General features: G+C 42.7%; 1 protein-coding gene across 1 annotated transcript; it reads right to left on the minus strand.

Moving 5' to 3' along the window:
- Positions 1-8,836: 8,836 nt before the first annotated feature.
- Positions 8,837-11,627, minus strand: HRG_03765 (reverse transcriptase (RNA-dependent DNA polymerase) domain-containing protein; the record flags this gene model as incomplete). The annotated part of the gene is made up of 9 exons (XM_044862236.1): positions 8,837-8,947; positions 8,993-9,433; positions 9,605-9,768; positions 10,199-10,458; positions 10,510-10,663; positions 10,736-10,868; positions 11,027-11,248; positions 11,290-11,457; positions 11,523-11,627. 9 exons carry the CDS (start codon positions 11,625-11,627, stop codon positions 8,837-8,839), a joined length of 1,758 nt encoding a protein of 585 aa, XP_044723262.1.
- Positions 11,628-15,004: the final 3,377 nt, after the last annotated feature.

Here is a 15,004-nt window from a genome sequence, read left to right on the forward strand (position 1 = left end):
TAAGTACCTAAGCTTTATTATCTATATAGGCGTAGGTATATAAGCGGACCCCGTAAAGATCTAGGCGATTCGGGACTAAGCTGCCCTAACTACGTAGATAGGCGTATAAAGCTTCCTTAGGTTCGCGAACTATTATAGGATATTTATTAGGGGCTTCTCCTATATTATAATACCCTTAAACGAGATTACTAGGAAGCGGACCGCCTTTCGCTAGGGGCCTATATAGGAAGGAGCGTTCTATACGCTTAAGGACCTATTCTCTTAAGCCCTAGTACTACTTTAGTAGGACTTTAACCGGTCTATATTAATTAAAGCGGACTATAGCGGCTAGGCACTTAGAGGAACGCTCTCTTAAGAGGTAGACGGGCGGAAGTAACTAGTAGCGTTCTACTCCTATAAGCTAACCCTAGTAGAGCGGAATTACGCTATTTATAATAAGGAGATACTAGCGATTATTAGCTACCTTAAGTAATAGTAAGCGGAGCTCTAGAGCTATAAGAGCTTTAAGGTTCTTATAGACTATAGGAACCTTAAGTACTTTATAACTCGCTAGTACCTCTCGGAGCGGTAAGCCCGCTAAGCGGAGTATCTCTTACGCTTTAACTTCTTAATTAAGTACCGCCTTAGGCGGGACTCCGCGGTCCTAGACGCGCTTTCCTAAAAGGATTAAGACCGGCCGACGGGAGCGGACATCGAGGCCTAGGATCTATAGCTTATCCTATAGGAAGTACTACGGACTTATATAGGAGCTTCCCTAGTAGAGGGAGACGCGGTGCTAGCGAATAAGCTTCCCCTTACGCCCTTACCTCGGTCCGGCGAGGAGGGATAGACCGGCCTAAGGGCGCGCGCGGCGAGAGTATTTTAAGATAAGGCCCTTTAACGCTTATAGGATAGGATAGCGGCTCTAGACCGTACCTACGAGGGCGTGCGCCGTGCCGTTAAGTCTAGCGCTCGACGCCTAGATCTAAAGCTAAAGCTAAAGGTATAGGTAGCCGACTACTATATCGACCTACGAGGGCATCTACGCTAGCGGGGGAGACTATAGGTACCGGGCGCACTATATACTATAGAAGCTAAGGAGAAGGAGGGACCGCTAGAGCTAAATAAATAGAACGAGCTTTAAGGGAGGCTAGTTTAACTTATCTATAACTCTAGCGTCGTAGGTCACCTAAGTAGATAAAGCATAGTAGTAGGCCTTATAAGGGACTTTTACTAGCCCCTCCTATAGTACTATATTTATTGCTTCCTCTATAACTACGATATCTACGGCTATATAAAGATCTAAAGGGTATAGCTTAAGGGGCTGCTTAAGTAGCTTCTAGTACCCGACCGGTTCTATATATATATATAGATAGACTTTATAACGGACCTCCTACTTATAGAGGGCGGCAACCGCTATATATAAGTAATTAAGGACCGACTTAGTAAGTCTATAGTATTAGAGCTAATACCGTCTATAGATATAAAGTCCTACGTAGAGCGCTTCCTATAGTACTAGGCCTACTTATATAGCTAGTTAGCCTTTATTATAAGCGATAAGGGATCGAATTAAACTAGCTGCTTTTAATAGTACCTATACTAGCTACTTTAGATTATATAGCTACTTAGTACGGTATATTACTTATAGACCGACGGAGGGCCTAAGAGGGTTAACTAAGAGGTATAGGCTTACTTATAGGCTATCGTAGCCTATAACTAAGTAGACTAAGACCGGTAGCTCCCTATAGCTTAACTTACGTTAAATAGTAGACTATATACCTTTATTAAGATAGCCCCTTTTTTTATAATATATAGCTTCGAACTACCCTTACTAGTTCCCTTTACCGTAGATATAGTAGCGGAGTAGTATAGTAATTCGTTATTAGAGGGCCGCGCCTCCGCGTTTATACGAAAGCTATAAGAGACTATAGATTATTACTAATCCGTAATAGCCGCCGCGGCGTAAGATTAAGAGCGGCACGCTAATAAGACTAAGGCCCTAGTAGATAGGTTCGCGGTAAGAGATAAGGTATAGCTAGACCTCCGTAACTATAGGTTAGCACGACTAAAGAAGAAGCTTAACTAGCTATACGTAAAGTTTATAGTATAAAGGGTTATTAGCTTATAGGTTATAGAGCTCGATAGTCTCTTAATAGGGGTCTATAATAAGATTAATATAGACCTCCTTTATAGAGCCTCCTTTAACCCGCTACCTAGATAAGAAGTAGCGGACGCTTAACCGCCTATAATTAAGGTAGAGGGAGAGGATACGTTTAAGGTTAAAGAGATATAGGCCGCGCGCTAGAAAAAGGTTAGTAAGGGGAAACGCTAGGAGGTCCTCGTTAAGTAGCGTAGGTATCTTAACCCTACGTAGGAACCTATATATAAGTTTATAGGAACTATAGCCCTCGATAAGTTTAAAGCCTTATTTAGAATAGTAGATAAGAACGATAGACTAGTAGACTACCGATAGTAGCTTAGGCTAAGACTATAAAGTAGGTAAAGTAGAGTAGGTAGTTACGATAACGCGAGCGTAATTATATAAGCGGAGATAAAAATAGCGTTTATTTTAAGGTAGAGCCCTTAGACTACTTAGACCTACTCCTCGTCCTTATTATCGTCCTTATCCTTATCCTTATTATCCTCCTCTACCTTATTAGCGGCGGCGGCGCTCTCTAGGGCGCTTAGGCGGCCCTCTAAGCCCGCGAGCTAGTCGGCGGTAGCGGCGGCTCCGGGGGCTCTAGGGGCGGGGGGGGCCCGGCTAGTAGTAGCGGCGGGGGCGGCGGGCACGGCTAAGGGGACCGCCGATAGGGCGACGGAGGTAGTGTCCCTAGTACCGGGAGAGTTAATAGCGGAAGTAAAAGAGCTAGATAAGAGGAACTTACTTAAGGATAAGGCCCTAGCGCTCGAGGGCGCGGAGATTACGGTAGGCGGCGGCGGTAGCGGTAAGGCGCTTCTTAGTAGCCCCCCGTGCCTACCTATACGCGCCGGCCTTTTAAGCCGACGCCGTAGTAAGTAGGATAGGAGGCGCCGCCTTATAGGCGCGGCTAGCACGCGCGTACTAGTAATAACTACCGCTACGGCGGCGCCTAACTTAGTCGGCGTAGGGGAGCTCCTACGACGCGTACCGTATATAGGGGGCCGCGCGGGCGGCTCTAGCCTATACTTAGCGTTTATACTTTAAAAAGTTAGCGAAAAATAGCTACTACGCTCGCTAGGTAGCGGACTTACGGGGGTAGTAGTAGCGGAGGCGGGGGTAGAGGGGCCGGGCGTTACGGCCGGCGGCGGGGACGGCGTCGTTACCGGAAGGGCGACGTAAGGGCGGCTAGCGTAGTAGAGGTAGAGGCGGCGGCGGTAGGCGCGGTCGCGGGGGCGCGGGCAGGAGCAGCGGCAGCGGCGGAGCCGTCGTCGGCCGTGCCTAGCACGGCGTCGACGAACGACTCCGTACGCTCCGAGAAGGAGGAAGTAAGGGAGGGGGAGGCAGATATATCTATCGCGGAAGTTAGTATTATAGATTACGGCCTCCCGCTCTATAGGGCGGAGAACTTACTAGTAGAAGTTATTATTATTAGGGCTATTATTACTACTACGGCTATTACTATAAGCATACGTTAATAAGGTGGCCTATATAGCTAGGAATAAACTAACGCCCTAGGTAGAGCGGAACTTACCTATTACTACTACTACTATAGTTAAAGAAGGAGGAGAAGGAAAGGAAGGAGGAAGGGGGGGATGCCGCCTTATATACCCCTAGGTAGAGGAGGCTACTTAAGGCCGAGGGGACGGGCAACCTAAGGCTTACGTAGGTCTAGGCCGGCCGCCGGCTACCTAGGGGTATATATAATAGGTTGCGCCCCTATTTAAACGGCTAGCCGGCTAATAAGTATAGAGCCCGGTTCTAGCTACCCGGGCTAATAAGCGCGGGGATAATAGGGCTAGTAGGGCTAGCACGATTAATAGAAAAAGGTAGGGTAGAGCTAGCGGCACGGGCCCTATAGTATAGAAGCCGTTAATAGGGCAACGCCGCGCCGCGCTTAAGGGAGGGCATTATATAAGAGTCTTTAACTATTATAGGTTATAGGCTTAGGCTACGGCCTAAGCCGTATAGTTATATACGGAGGGCCGGATCCTATATATATATATATAGGCTAGCCGCGTATAGGAGAGCTCTATATAGCCTATTAATATTATCCTATAAACGGCACCTACGCGCACGCTTTTACCTACTCCGTAATATTATCTTAGATAAAGGGTCCTTATTTATAAGTAAGTTCTAATTAAATCTTTATTTTATTTTATAAGTAAAATATAAGCTATTAATAGTATTTTACTTATAAACTAATAGGTAAATAAAATAAATAAACTAAGCTATATAGTACTACTTAAAATACTTTACTAACTTAAAATAAACTAACTAAGCGTTACTCTTATATATTACTTAATTTATATATAATAATATAAAGAATATAATAACTTGGTTATTGCTTAATAAAGCGTTAATAAGTTACTAACTAAACTTTTATATTAATATTAAGGACGATATTATTTAAAAGGGGGTACTTAAAGTAAGAGTAAGAGTTACTAAGCTATAAGAGCTATAAAAAAGGCTTAAGGAAAACTAAAAAAAAAAGCTATTAAATTATAAGCGAAATACTACAATTTAAGGTACTAACTACTTATACTAAAAGTAAGAGACCTTATAGTATTATTAATAAAGAACTTATACCTTAAGAATAAAAAAAGAAAACTCTTACCTAAGTATATTAAACTATTTTAGGTCTTATAAGCTATTAAAAAGTAAGTATATTATCTTATACTCTTTAAGAAGTACTTATACCTTTATAACGTTTTTTATATTAGTCTCTTAGAGCTATAAAAAGAGCGTAAAGGTACCTATAAAGATAGTAAAACCCTATTAATACTAGACTTAAAGGATAATAAAGGTAAATAAGAAGTTTAAGAGATTAAAAACTAAAAGAGATCTAAGGGTAATACCTTTTTTCTTATTAAATAGAAAGATTAGCTAGCTAAGTATAACTAATAGGTCGATACTAAAGATATAGTAAGTAGCTAAGACCTTATTAAAGAATATACTACTCGCTTAACTAAGAAAAAGAGGTATAAGACTAAGTAAGGTAAGGAAACTTATTAGCGTAAGGTAATACTATTAAATTAGTAATAAATCCCTATTAAATCGTTATTAACTTATTAATATATTAGTATACTTAAACGTCTTATAACTATATATAAAATAATAAAATAGGAAAATAAAGGAAAACTATTTATACTACCTATTAAATATTATTAAGGAAAATAATACTAAACTATAACTTTATTAAGACCTTAATAATAAAGGAGAGAAAGATAGTTATAACTAAATAAAAGAAAGATAAGACCTATTTATTACTTTTAACTACCCTTCCTTTTTACTAGTATAGTAGGAACTAACTAAGGCGCCCCTTTTACTATACTAAATACCTTTAAAAATACTAGAACTACTTTATCCTCCGCTCCTTTCTTATCCTTTACGTTAAGACCTATCTTTATTAATATAGTACTTACCTTAGCCTTAGTAAATAGTAAGGCGTATTACTAAGAAGTATAGCCTATATTACTATTAATAAAGTAGAGTTTTAACTAAGATTCCTAGGCTTAGTACTCTAAGCTTATATAAGCGATATTAAATAAGGGCGCTAGGTTAAAGTAAATAATAAGCTTATAACGCTTATTAATTAGCGTATAATAGTTAGTACGCTTAACTTAATATATCGTTAAGCGGTTACTAATAAAAAGGTTAGATAAAAACTTATAATAGTAAACTTCTATATACTTATAGTCTTAAAGGACTTATAATAAGCTATCTTAGCGGTATTAAAAGCCTTAGCTAGATACTATACTATAATAGCGAGATAGCGCTAATTAGCCTCCTTAAAAATAAGTATACTTACGTTTAAGCTATTATCCTTAGTATCTTTATTACTAGTCTTTAGCTTATTAAGCTTATATAGGTACTTAATAATAATAACTATATTAGCTTAGTTACTAAATATAAAAGTAATAGCTTTAAGAAAGACTAGCTTATTAATTATAATATTTAAAGTTAAAAAGAAACTTACTTAGTTATAGGTTATAGTATATTTATAGTACTACTTATAGTATATTAAGGAAACCCTTAAGAAAATATAGCTAATTAAAAGCACCTTAATAAGCTTAGGCTTAGTTATATTATACTCTTTAATAACTATCTTAAAATAATATATATACTAAAGCTTATAAAAGATAACCTCTTAGGCTTTAACTAAGTAAGCTTTAGCCTTAAATTAAGTATACTTCTTTATAAGAGTGCGACTACTTTATACTACCGCTTAAGTGCCCTTATCTTTAGCGCTACTATTCTTAGGTTTATTAATAAAAAGAGTTAAATCGTAGCTATCTTTATTATTACTATTATTATTATCTTAGCCCTTATTTAGCTAAGTATTAAGATAGCCTTAGCTCTTATTTAGCTAGGCCTTATTATTAATATTAGCTTAATTATTTTAAAGAGTAGCTTAAGCTATAATCTCTTATTAGCTAGAGCCGCCCTATTAAAATAAAGTAACTAGGTTATTAGTACTTACCTAAGAGCGCTTAAGTATAATCTCCTTACTAGTATTAGTATCGCTAATAAGGGTAATAGACTTATAAGTTTCTTAGCTTATAAAAGTAAGCTTATTAATAGTTAAAGTTAAGGTATTTAATAGGGTAATAAGGGCACGACCCTTACTAATATTAGGTCTTAAACTAAAAGTCTCTTAAAACTAAGATTCTCTTATACCTTTCTTAGCTTTTTTTACTAAAAGGGAACTAGCGTACTATAAGACTTCTAAGCTAATCGCTTATATTTTAAGGGCGAACCCGCTACTACTTACTCTTATATATAGTATAGGAAATTAATATTATAGTTTTTTATCTTCTTTAATATAAAAGGTATTATTATTAATAAATCTTTAATAAAAAGTAATATAAAAAGGTATAAAAGATTAATAAAAAAAAGGTATAAGGCTTTATAGTAATTATAAGTAAAAGAGTTAAAGAAGAAAAGAAAATAAAAAAAGTAAGAGATATATATATATACTTTTTATATTATAGCTTCGCGCTTAATATATAAGTAATACTATAATAGTTACTTAGTAGTAACTATTAATATAATAACTATTAATATTATAGAGTATAGACTAATATATACTTATCTAAGTATATATATAGAATATATAATTAAAACTACCTCTCTTCTTAACTAAATATATATAGTATAGTAAAAGTAATATATATTAAAAATATAGCTAAGATATTTATATAGAAAGGGAGATAATTATAAGAGTACTATTAAAAGGTATAAGCTAATAAAGCACTTAGGTATATAGTACTAATATATTAGTAGGGTATTAGTAGGGAATTATACCTACCTTACTTATATATTATAGACTACTTATTACTTTAATAAAAAAAGAGAAATCCTTTTTTTATAAGTTTTCGTCTTATAATAAGGAGAATATAATATATATAGTATAGTTCTTTTAGCTATCTTTACTACCTAACTAATTATACTATAATATATATTCCCTTATAAGCTTAGTTTATAAGGAGGGGAGATACGCGCTATATATATATAAAAGGCTTAGGCTAAGGACTTAGTCGCCTTAGTTTAAACTAAACTAAAGTAAGGTAATTTTTAAGGATAGTATTAAACTATAAATAATTTACTTACTATTAAGGGCTATAAAGGCTAAAGCGTTATAAGACCTAAGTTTAATTAAATTAAAGTACCTTATAATAATAGTAAAGGACTTTAATATCTATTACCCGCTCTAAGATAAATATAATAAAACCTTAGATAGTATAATATAATTTATATAAGAGGTAATAAGACTATAACTTAAACTTACTACCTTAAAAAAGGAGTATATAAGATTCTTTTATAGTTAAAAGGATAGTACTATTAACCTAGCTTAAGTAATACTAAATACTAGGATATAGTATACTAAGCCTAACTTAAACCTAACTAGGTTAAACTATACCTATTACGACTACGGTTAGCGGGCCGTAGGAGAGCCGGCTACGTTTACGTAATAAAGCGGCTCGGAATAATAGTTAGGACAAGAAGTTACTTAGGCTTAGCTTACCTAGAGCGTACGTAAGCTAAGTAAGCCTTATATAAATAGATTACTATTTAAGAGTATAGCTTATAAGTAAGCTATAGTAAGCTACGAAGGGGATTATAGCTAGGACCGTAATCTAAGGACAGTCTCTATAGGTATATATAGCTACCTACTTTTACTCCTTTAAATAGATAGCTCTCTAGCTTTTTAATATAGATCTTTATTACGATTCTATCTTTAATTCTAATTACCTAGTTATAGTCTACGGTCTATAACCTCCGACTTATTACTAACGTAATATACTTATTATTACTTAGACCACACCCTATTATATCTACTAATATAAACCCCTCGATAGGTTTATCCCTTAAGAATATGTAACGGTCTCAACTGAGTGTGTTGACAACTAGCTGAGCGACTGCGACGAGTATCCTAAAGCTAAGGAGAAAAGAAGAAGAAAAGAAAAGAAAGGAAAGCTCTCGAAGATGGCACGAGCTTATAAGCGGAGCTCCGGTGGGTCTTGTCGAGAGCGGAGCCGAGACCCTCACGGGCTCAGCCCGTTACAATAACCCCCTCCTTCCCTCCCCGTTTCGATCGTTTCGATTGGGGTGGTTTCGATCCAACTTTCCCATGAACTTCTTCATACCTAGCCAGTGCTATTGTGTCTGCGACGTACTTGACTGGCTCCCACGTCGGACCTATCCATCCGACCCATTTCACCAACACTTTCCACTCTCTCCGACTTTCTTCCTGTCCAGAATCTCTTCCACTTCCCACAGCTCGCCATCGTCCGTCAAAATGGCCGGTGGGCGGTAGTCATCCGACGTCTGTGACGGTAGCGGATCGTCCGCTGCTAAGCGTAAGAGCGACACGTGGAACACGTTGTGTATTCCCGGAGGCGTGTCCAGCCTGCACGCGTGTGACCCAATGGTCTCCAGGACGGTGTACTTGGCCGACAGCCAATCGAGCTTCTTGGATGGCCGATTGGATCGGATGTTGCGAAGTCGCAGCCATACCTTGTCTCCAGGCTTGAACTGGTCTGACGGCTGTCTTCGCGAATTGGCGTTCTTCTCTTGCTGCTCTTGCGCTGACGCAATTGCCGCCTGGGCCCATTCCGTTGCCTCTCGAAATCGTTGCACAATGCTTTCAGCCCTGGTCACTGGGGACCTTCCGTCCGTCCGTAACTTCTCCTTGACTTGTATCGGGTCAACATGATACCCATGCGTGATAAAGAACGGGCTCAGGCCTGTCGACGTCGAGTTGTGATTGTTGATGGCCATCATGGCCGCTGGCAACAGCTCTTCCCAGTTATCCTGAGCATAAGCAGCAAAGATCCTCAGATATCTCTCGACTTCCTGATTCGCCCTTTCTGTTGCACCGTCAGTCTCGGGATGCCACGCCGTAGACAATCTTTGCTTCACGCGTAGCAGCTCGCAGAGCCTCTGCCATAGTCTACTGGTGAATTGCGTGCCACGGTCAGTGACGATCGCGCGCGGCACGCCATGGTGTTGCACCACGTTCCGTAGCAATGCTCTGGCCGTCGTCTCGGCCGTGATGTCCTTCAATGACTCAAGAACGACACTTTTGGACAGTCTGTCCGTCACGACCATAAGGTTGGTCGAACCGTTCGACTTGGTTGGTGGCAGGTCTGTCACAAAGTCAATTGACAGCTCCGACCAGATCCTGTCTGGAATAGGTAGCGGCTTCAATAAACCGCGACGCTTCTCTCGCCAAATGTTGCTTCGGCCACACACATCACAATTTCTCACAAATTGACGCACGTCTGAATCGAGGCCTGGCCAATAAAACTTGCGGCTCAACAAGGACTTCAGCATGTCCCGTCCGGGGTGTCCTGCAAGCGTTGAGTCATGCGTCTCCTGCATAAGCCGCGTGCGCAGGGTTCGTGGTTCGGCACCCAAATTCGCTCTCGCCAGCAGAGCCGCTGTCCATCGTCAATCGAGCATTCCGAGAGCATCACGGGCAGTCCCCAATGCGACGGCAGACGCCTCTCGCCTTGCTGTACGGCCTTTCGGATGAGCCAATAACGATTGTGCTTCTTGACACCTTCGTCCCATAACTTCTGCAGTTCCGGGTCCGAGAAGGGTTTTCGATTGAGTCGTCTTGGTCAGTTGTTGCGTCATCAGGTTGATCCGTGTCGCCCTTGGTGACATAACCGCTCTTGACTTTTGTCACCAGGCCACCCTTGTTACGTTGCAGCAGCTGAACACGTCGTCCTTGCAACCGATCATCTTCGGCGCTGTGCGGCATGTCCTGTTCTCGTCGAGACAGCGTGTCCGGTACGACGGCTTCTTTGCCCGGTCGATGCTTGATGGTGAAGCTGTACCGCGATAGCGTCTCAGCCCATCGCGCCTGACGTTCACTCAGTTGCTGCTTCTTGGTGAAGTAACGGAGGTTGAGATGATCCGTCAAAACGGTAAAGGACTTCACACTCCTCAATTCGGCGTCCCAATGCTCAAGGCAGCGAATGATCGCCAGCAGCTCTTTATCGTGGATTGGGTAGTTGCACTCCGCCGGTGCGTTTTCTTTGAGAAGAAGGCCACAGGCCGCATGATGCCGTCATCGCCCTTTGCGAGAGCGCCCTCCTGTGACATAACCGGATGAATCCGTCTCCACAATCGTCTCTCTATCCGGATCCCATTGCGCAAGGACCGGCGCACTGGTCAGAAGAGCCTTCAACTCCTCGAAGGCCTTGTCGCACTCCTTCGACCACGCAAACACCGCATCCTTCTTTGTTAACGCCGTTAGAGGCGCGGCGATGTTGGAGAATCTGGGAATGAATTGCCGGTAATAGTTGGCAAACCCCAGAAAGCTTCTGACGCCTTTGACAGAACGGGGTCGCTGCCACTGCTGAATTGCCTGCACCTTCTCCGGGTCCACGCGGATACCTTTCCGGCTTCGACGATGAAGCCCAGGTACTTGACACTCTTTGCCTCAAAGTCACACTTGTCGATATCAATCTGCAGGCCTGCATCTCGCAGTCGAGCAAGGACCTGCCTGACTTTGTTGCGATGATCTGCGAGCGAACCGCTCGAGTAGATCAAGATGTCGTCAATGTAAGCGGAACAGAACTCGTCGAGGAAATCTCGCAACGTGTGGTTTATGTAACGCTGAAACGTTGCGGAGCACCCGTCAACCCGAATGGCGTGACAAGCCATTCGTAGAGTCCGTAACGTGTTCTGAATGCTGTCTTCCACTCGTCTCCCTCCTCGACGCGAATCTTGTGAAATGCTGCGATAACGTCAAGTTTGGTGAGCCACTTGGCCTTGGACAGCGACCGCAAAGTTTCCTCGATCAACGGCAAGGGATATCGGTCTTTCTTGGTGATCGCATTCAATCCTCGATAGTCCACGCAAAGCGCAGACCACCACCGGGCTTCCTCACGAACAAAACTGGTGCTGACGCTGGAGAACTACTTGCTCGAATGAAACCCTTGTCGAGTAGCTCAGTGAGAGTCTTTCGCAGAACAATGAGCTCTTCTCGTGACATGCCGTACAATGGTCCCCACGGCGGTTCTTTCTCCTTGTCATCAGGACCTCTCTAACTGAATCTTGTGATCACACCCCGGACGACGCGGTGGAAGTTGGTCCGCTTGGTCGCGGTCGAAGACGGATAGGTACTCGTGGTAGTGACGGGGCAGCTTCTCTCGGGTCTGACTTCTTCCTCGGAGTCAATGCCTTCTCAATGTCTTTCAGGCTTGCGGCGAAGATCCGCACTCCATCGTCTCGATGCTTGAACTTTCTTGCTCGGCGAACCATTCCGGCGAACACGAACGCCGCCTGTCCTCGTATGTTGCACCGTTCCTCCTCCTTCGGGTCTCGGCCTTTCACCCAATGGTCGTGCGTCCCGATATGCAAGAGGTTCTGCGATAATCGCAAGGTGACATCCTCCTGGTTCAACCACTTCTTGCCCAGAATCACAGGATCGGTCTGGTCTCGCACAACGTAGAAAAAAGCTCTTTTCTTCTGGTACCCGTCGATATCGAAGTCGAAGTAGGTCACGGCACAGATGGCCTCGGGTGAGAATGTGTTGACCTGCTCCAACGCTCGAGGTTTAATCGGAATACGCGGCAGGTGAAGCTTGCGGGCAAGGCGCTCACTGATGGTCCCATAACACAGGCAACCACAGTCAACGAAGGCCGTGGTGAAATACTCTCGATTGATACCGAAATTTACGTAGAGGCCTTCACAGTCCATCTCGTCCTTCTGAGTTGCCCATTCCGCCTCAGCCTTTGCGCGCTCCTGACGGCGATTTTCGTCAGGAGCTACTCGTTTTCCGAATGGTCATCGGAGGTATCCCCGCTAGAACTCTCCGCGGGCTCTTGGTGCTTTGCTCTCGAGCTTCTTGTCTTCTCTTCGACACGGACCTTGACTCTCTGCTGCCGCCGCTCCCGGGACACTTGGCCGCAAGATGGCCAAGCTTCCCGCACTCGTAACATTTGCGCTCCTCCAACGGAACAAATTGCTTTTCCTCCGGGGCCCTCCTGCCGTTTATCAACCGATTTGCTTTCACGGGTTCCCAATCCATCTGATCATCGGACGGGGACGACGTGGTTGGCGATCCGGGTGACGGGGGCTTTTGTCGGGACTCGAGCGGTTCGGATAAACGACCATACTCCTTTCTTGACCTCTGCTCGCGGCCTTGTTGTCGTTGGTGGAAATTGAGGCTATCTAGGCGCGAGCCAATCGTCAAGAGTAGCTCGGCGTAGCTGTTGAAATCCTTCGGGAGACTGACGGCACTGACGAGACTCGACTTGAGCCTATTATTAATTGCTCCTTCCAAGTAATTGATTTGCACCACGTCGGCCCACTCGCCACCGCCACTATCGGCAAGCTCTTTCTCGAACTTTGGGAAGAAACTGGCGAAACTCTCATCAGGCTTCTGCTTCAACGATCGAAGTCGATCCAGTGCTCGTGCCTTTGCGTTCGGGTCCCCGTACCGACGGTTCAAGTAGTCGAGAAACAGATCTGGGAGCGAGCACCATCGATACCGCCCTGTTCGTAATAAGCAGCGGCCATGTTCTGGGCTGTTCCCGCCAACCGGGAGTACACATAGGCGAAGAGTGCTTCTTTATTGTCGAATGCCTGTCGGTCCACAGCCAATTTCGCTTTCATCTCTAAGAACCAGGGACGGAAGTTTTCCTGGTTCCATCAATTTCGGCGGATCAGGCAAGGTTGGTTTTACCCTCTTTGATGGGATTCTTTCGGATGTCTCGATCGATTGAGGCGTGTTGTCGGACATCGGTTCGATAGGAGCGACTGGTTCATTTGCCGGAGTCGGAGTTGAGACGGCTGTTTGGAGGATTCGGATCTGCGATCGCATCTCTTCGCGTTCGGCCTCTTGGCTTGCACACACACTTTCTAGTTTGTCCATCACTGCAGCCAGGGCTTGCATCATCGATTGAGGCTCAAAGAACCTTGCTGGGAATCGATTGCCTCCATGACTGAAGATTTTCTCCTCGTCTCTCAGGACTGAGGGCGACTTGATCACACAGCAAGTCTGATACGGAAGGGATATCTCGACAACGGTCGAACGCTATCAACGCCTCGAAGGCTCCTTCCTACACGGCTGGACGTTCTGCACAGGGCTTCTAGTCCAGCTGCTGCCGTCCACACTGGGAGCCAAGCAGCAATCACGTACTTCTCGCTCAACCGCACGCCGTACGGAGAGCAGATTGACGCTCCACGTCCTTTGCTCGGGAGATGAGAGCTACGCGACGCGAGCCAAGCTGGCTTTGGCGCCGTACACACACGCACTTTCGTCGCGGGCGTTCCACACAGGATTGCCCAAGCTACTGCCACTCCGCGTACCCACAAAGGGAACTGAACAGCGCTGCCAATTGATTGTGATCAAAGGCTTTAACGATGAAAGCGGAGCTTTAGGATAATGTAACGGTCTCAACTGAGTGTGTTGACAACTAGCTGAGCGACTGCGACGAGTATCCTAAAGCTAAGGAGAAAAGAAGAAGAAAAGAAAAGAAAGGAAAGCTCTCGAAGATGGCACGAGCTTATAAGCGGAGCTCCGGTGGGTCTTGTCGAGAGCGGAGCCGAGACCCTCACGGGCTCAGCCCGTTACAGAATAATACTAGTCGTTATACGTTAAAAGCTCTTATTTAGTATAATACCGCGTTACTTTAAGTAATATCGTAACTATTAATATACCTATATAGTAAACTAGATTAACTAACTCTAGAGCTACTATATCGCCTTAGGATATAATACGCGAGATTATTACCCTTTAATATAAGGTATAGTTACTTAGGAATAAAGGAAGCAACGGATAAGTTAGGGACCTTAGAGAAGTAGTTAAACTAAAATAGCTAGGACTATTTAACGGTACTTATAATATACTTCGAGACTTTCTTACCTAACTTAAGGCCTACTACCGGTTTTACCTTATAAAACTCTTAGACCTAGTCGAAAAGGTACTCTACGTAGGAAATTATTTATTTAGAATAATACTCGCTTAGTTTAAACCTATTATAAGGGACTTTCTTAATAACTAACTAACGCAATAAGATAACGAGATAGATAAAGTCTTTGCTAGTTTCTAAGGATTCGAAGAAGCTATTATAAAGGTATTTAGAATAACTAACGAGGAATAAGAAGCTAAATAAAAACTTCGAGAACTTTAATAAAGGATCTTAATATCGGATTATACTATAAAGTTCCGTTAAGTTACCTTAAAGCTTAATTAGGACGACGAACCTCTTATATTACGATTCTATAATAGGCTTAAAGAAGAAGTTAAGGACGAGCTTTATAAGGAAAATCGACCTAATAACCTCTCGGACTATATTACTATAGTAGTACGAATTAATAATAGATAATATATATAACGCTAAGAAAAGAAATAAGGAAGAGGAA

The sequence above is a fragment of the Hirsutella rhossiliensis genome (genome assembly GCF_020360975.1).
Source record: "Hirsutella rhossiliensis strain HR02 chromosome Unknown scaffold00003, whole genome shotgun sequence".
Lineage (NCBI taxonomy): Eukaryota > Fungi > Ascomycota > Sordariomycetes > Hypocreales > Ophiocordycipitaceae > Hirsutella > Hirsutella rhossiliensis.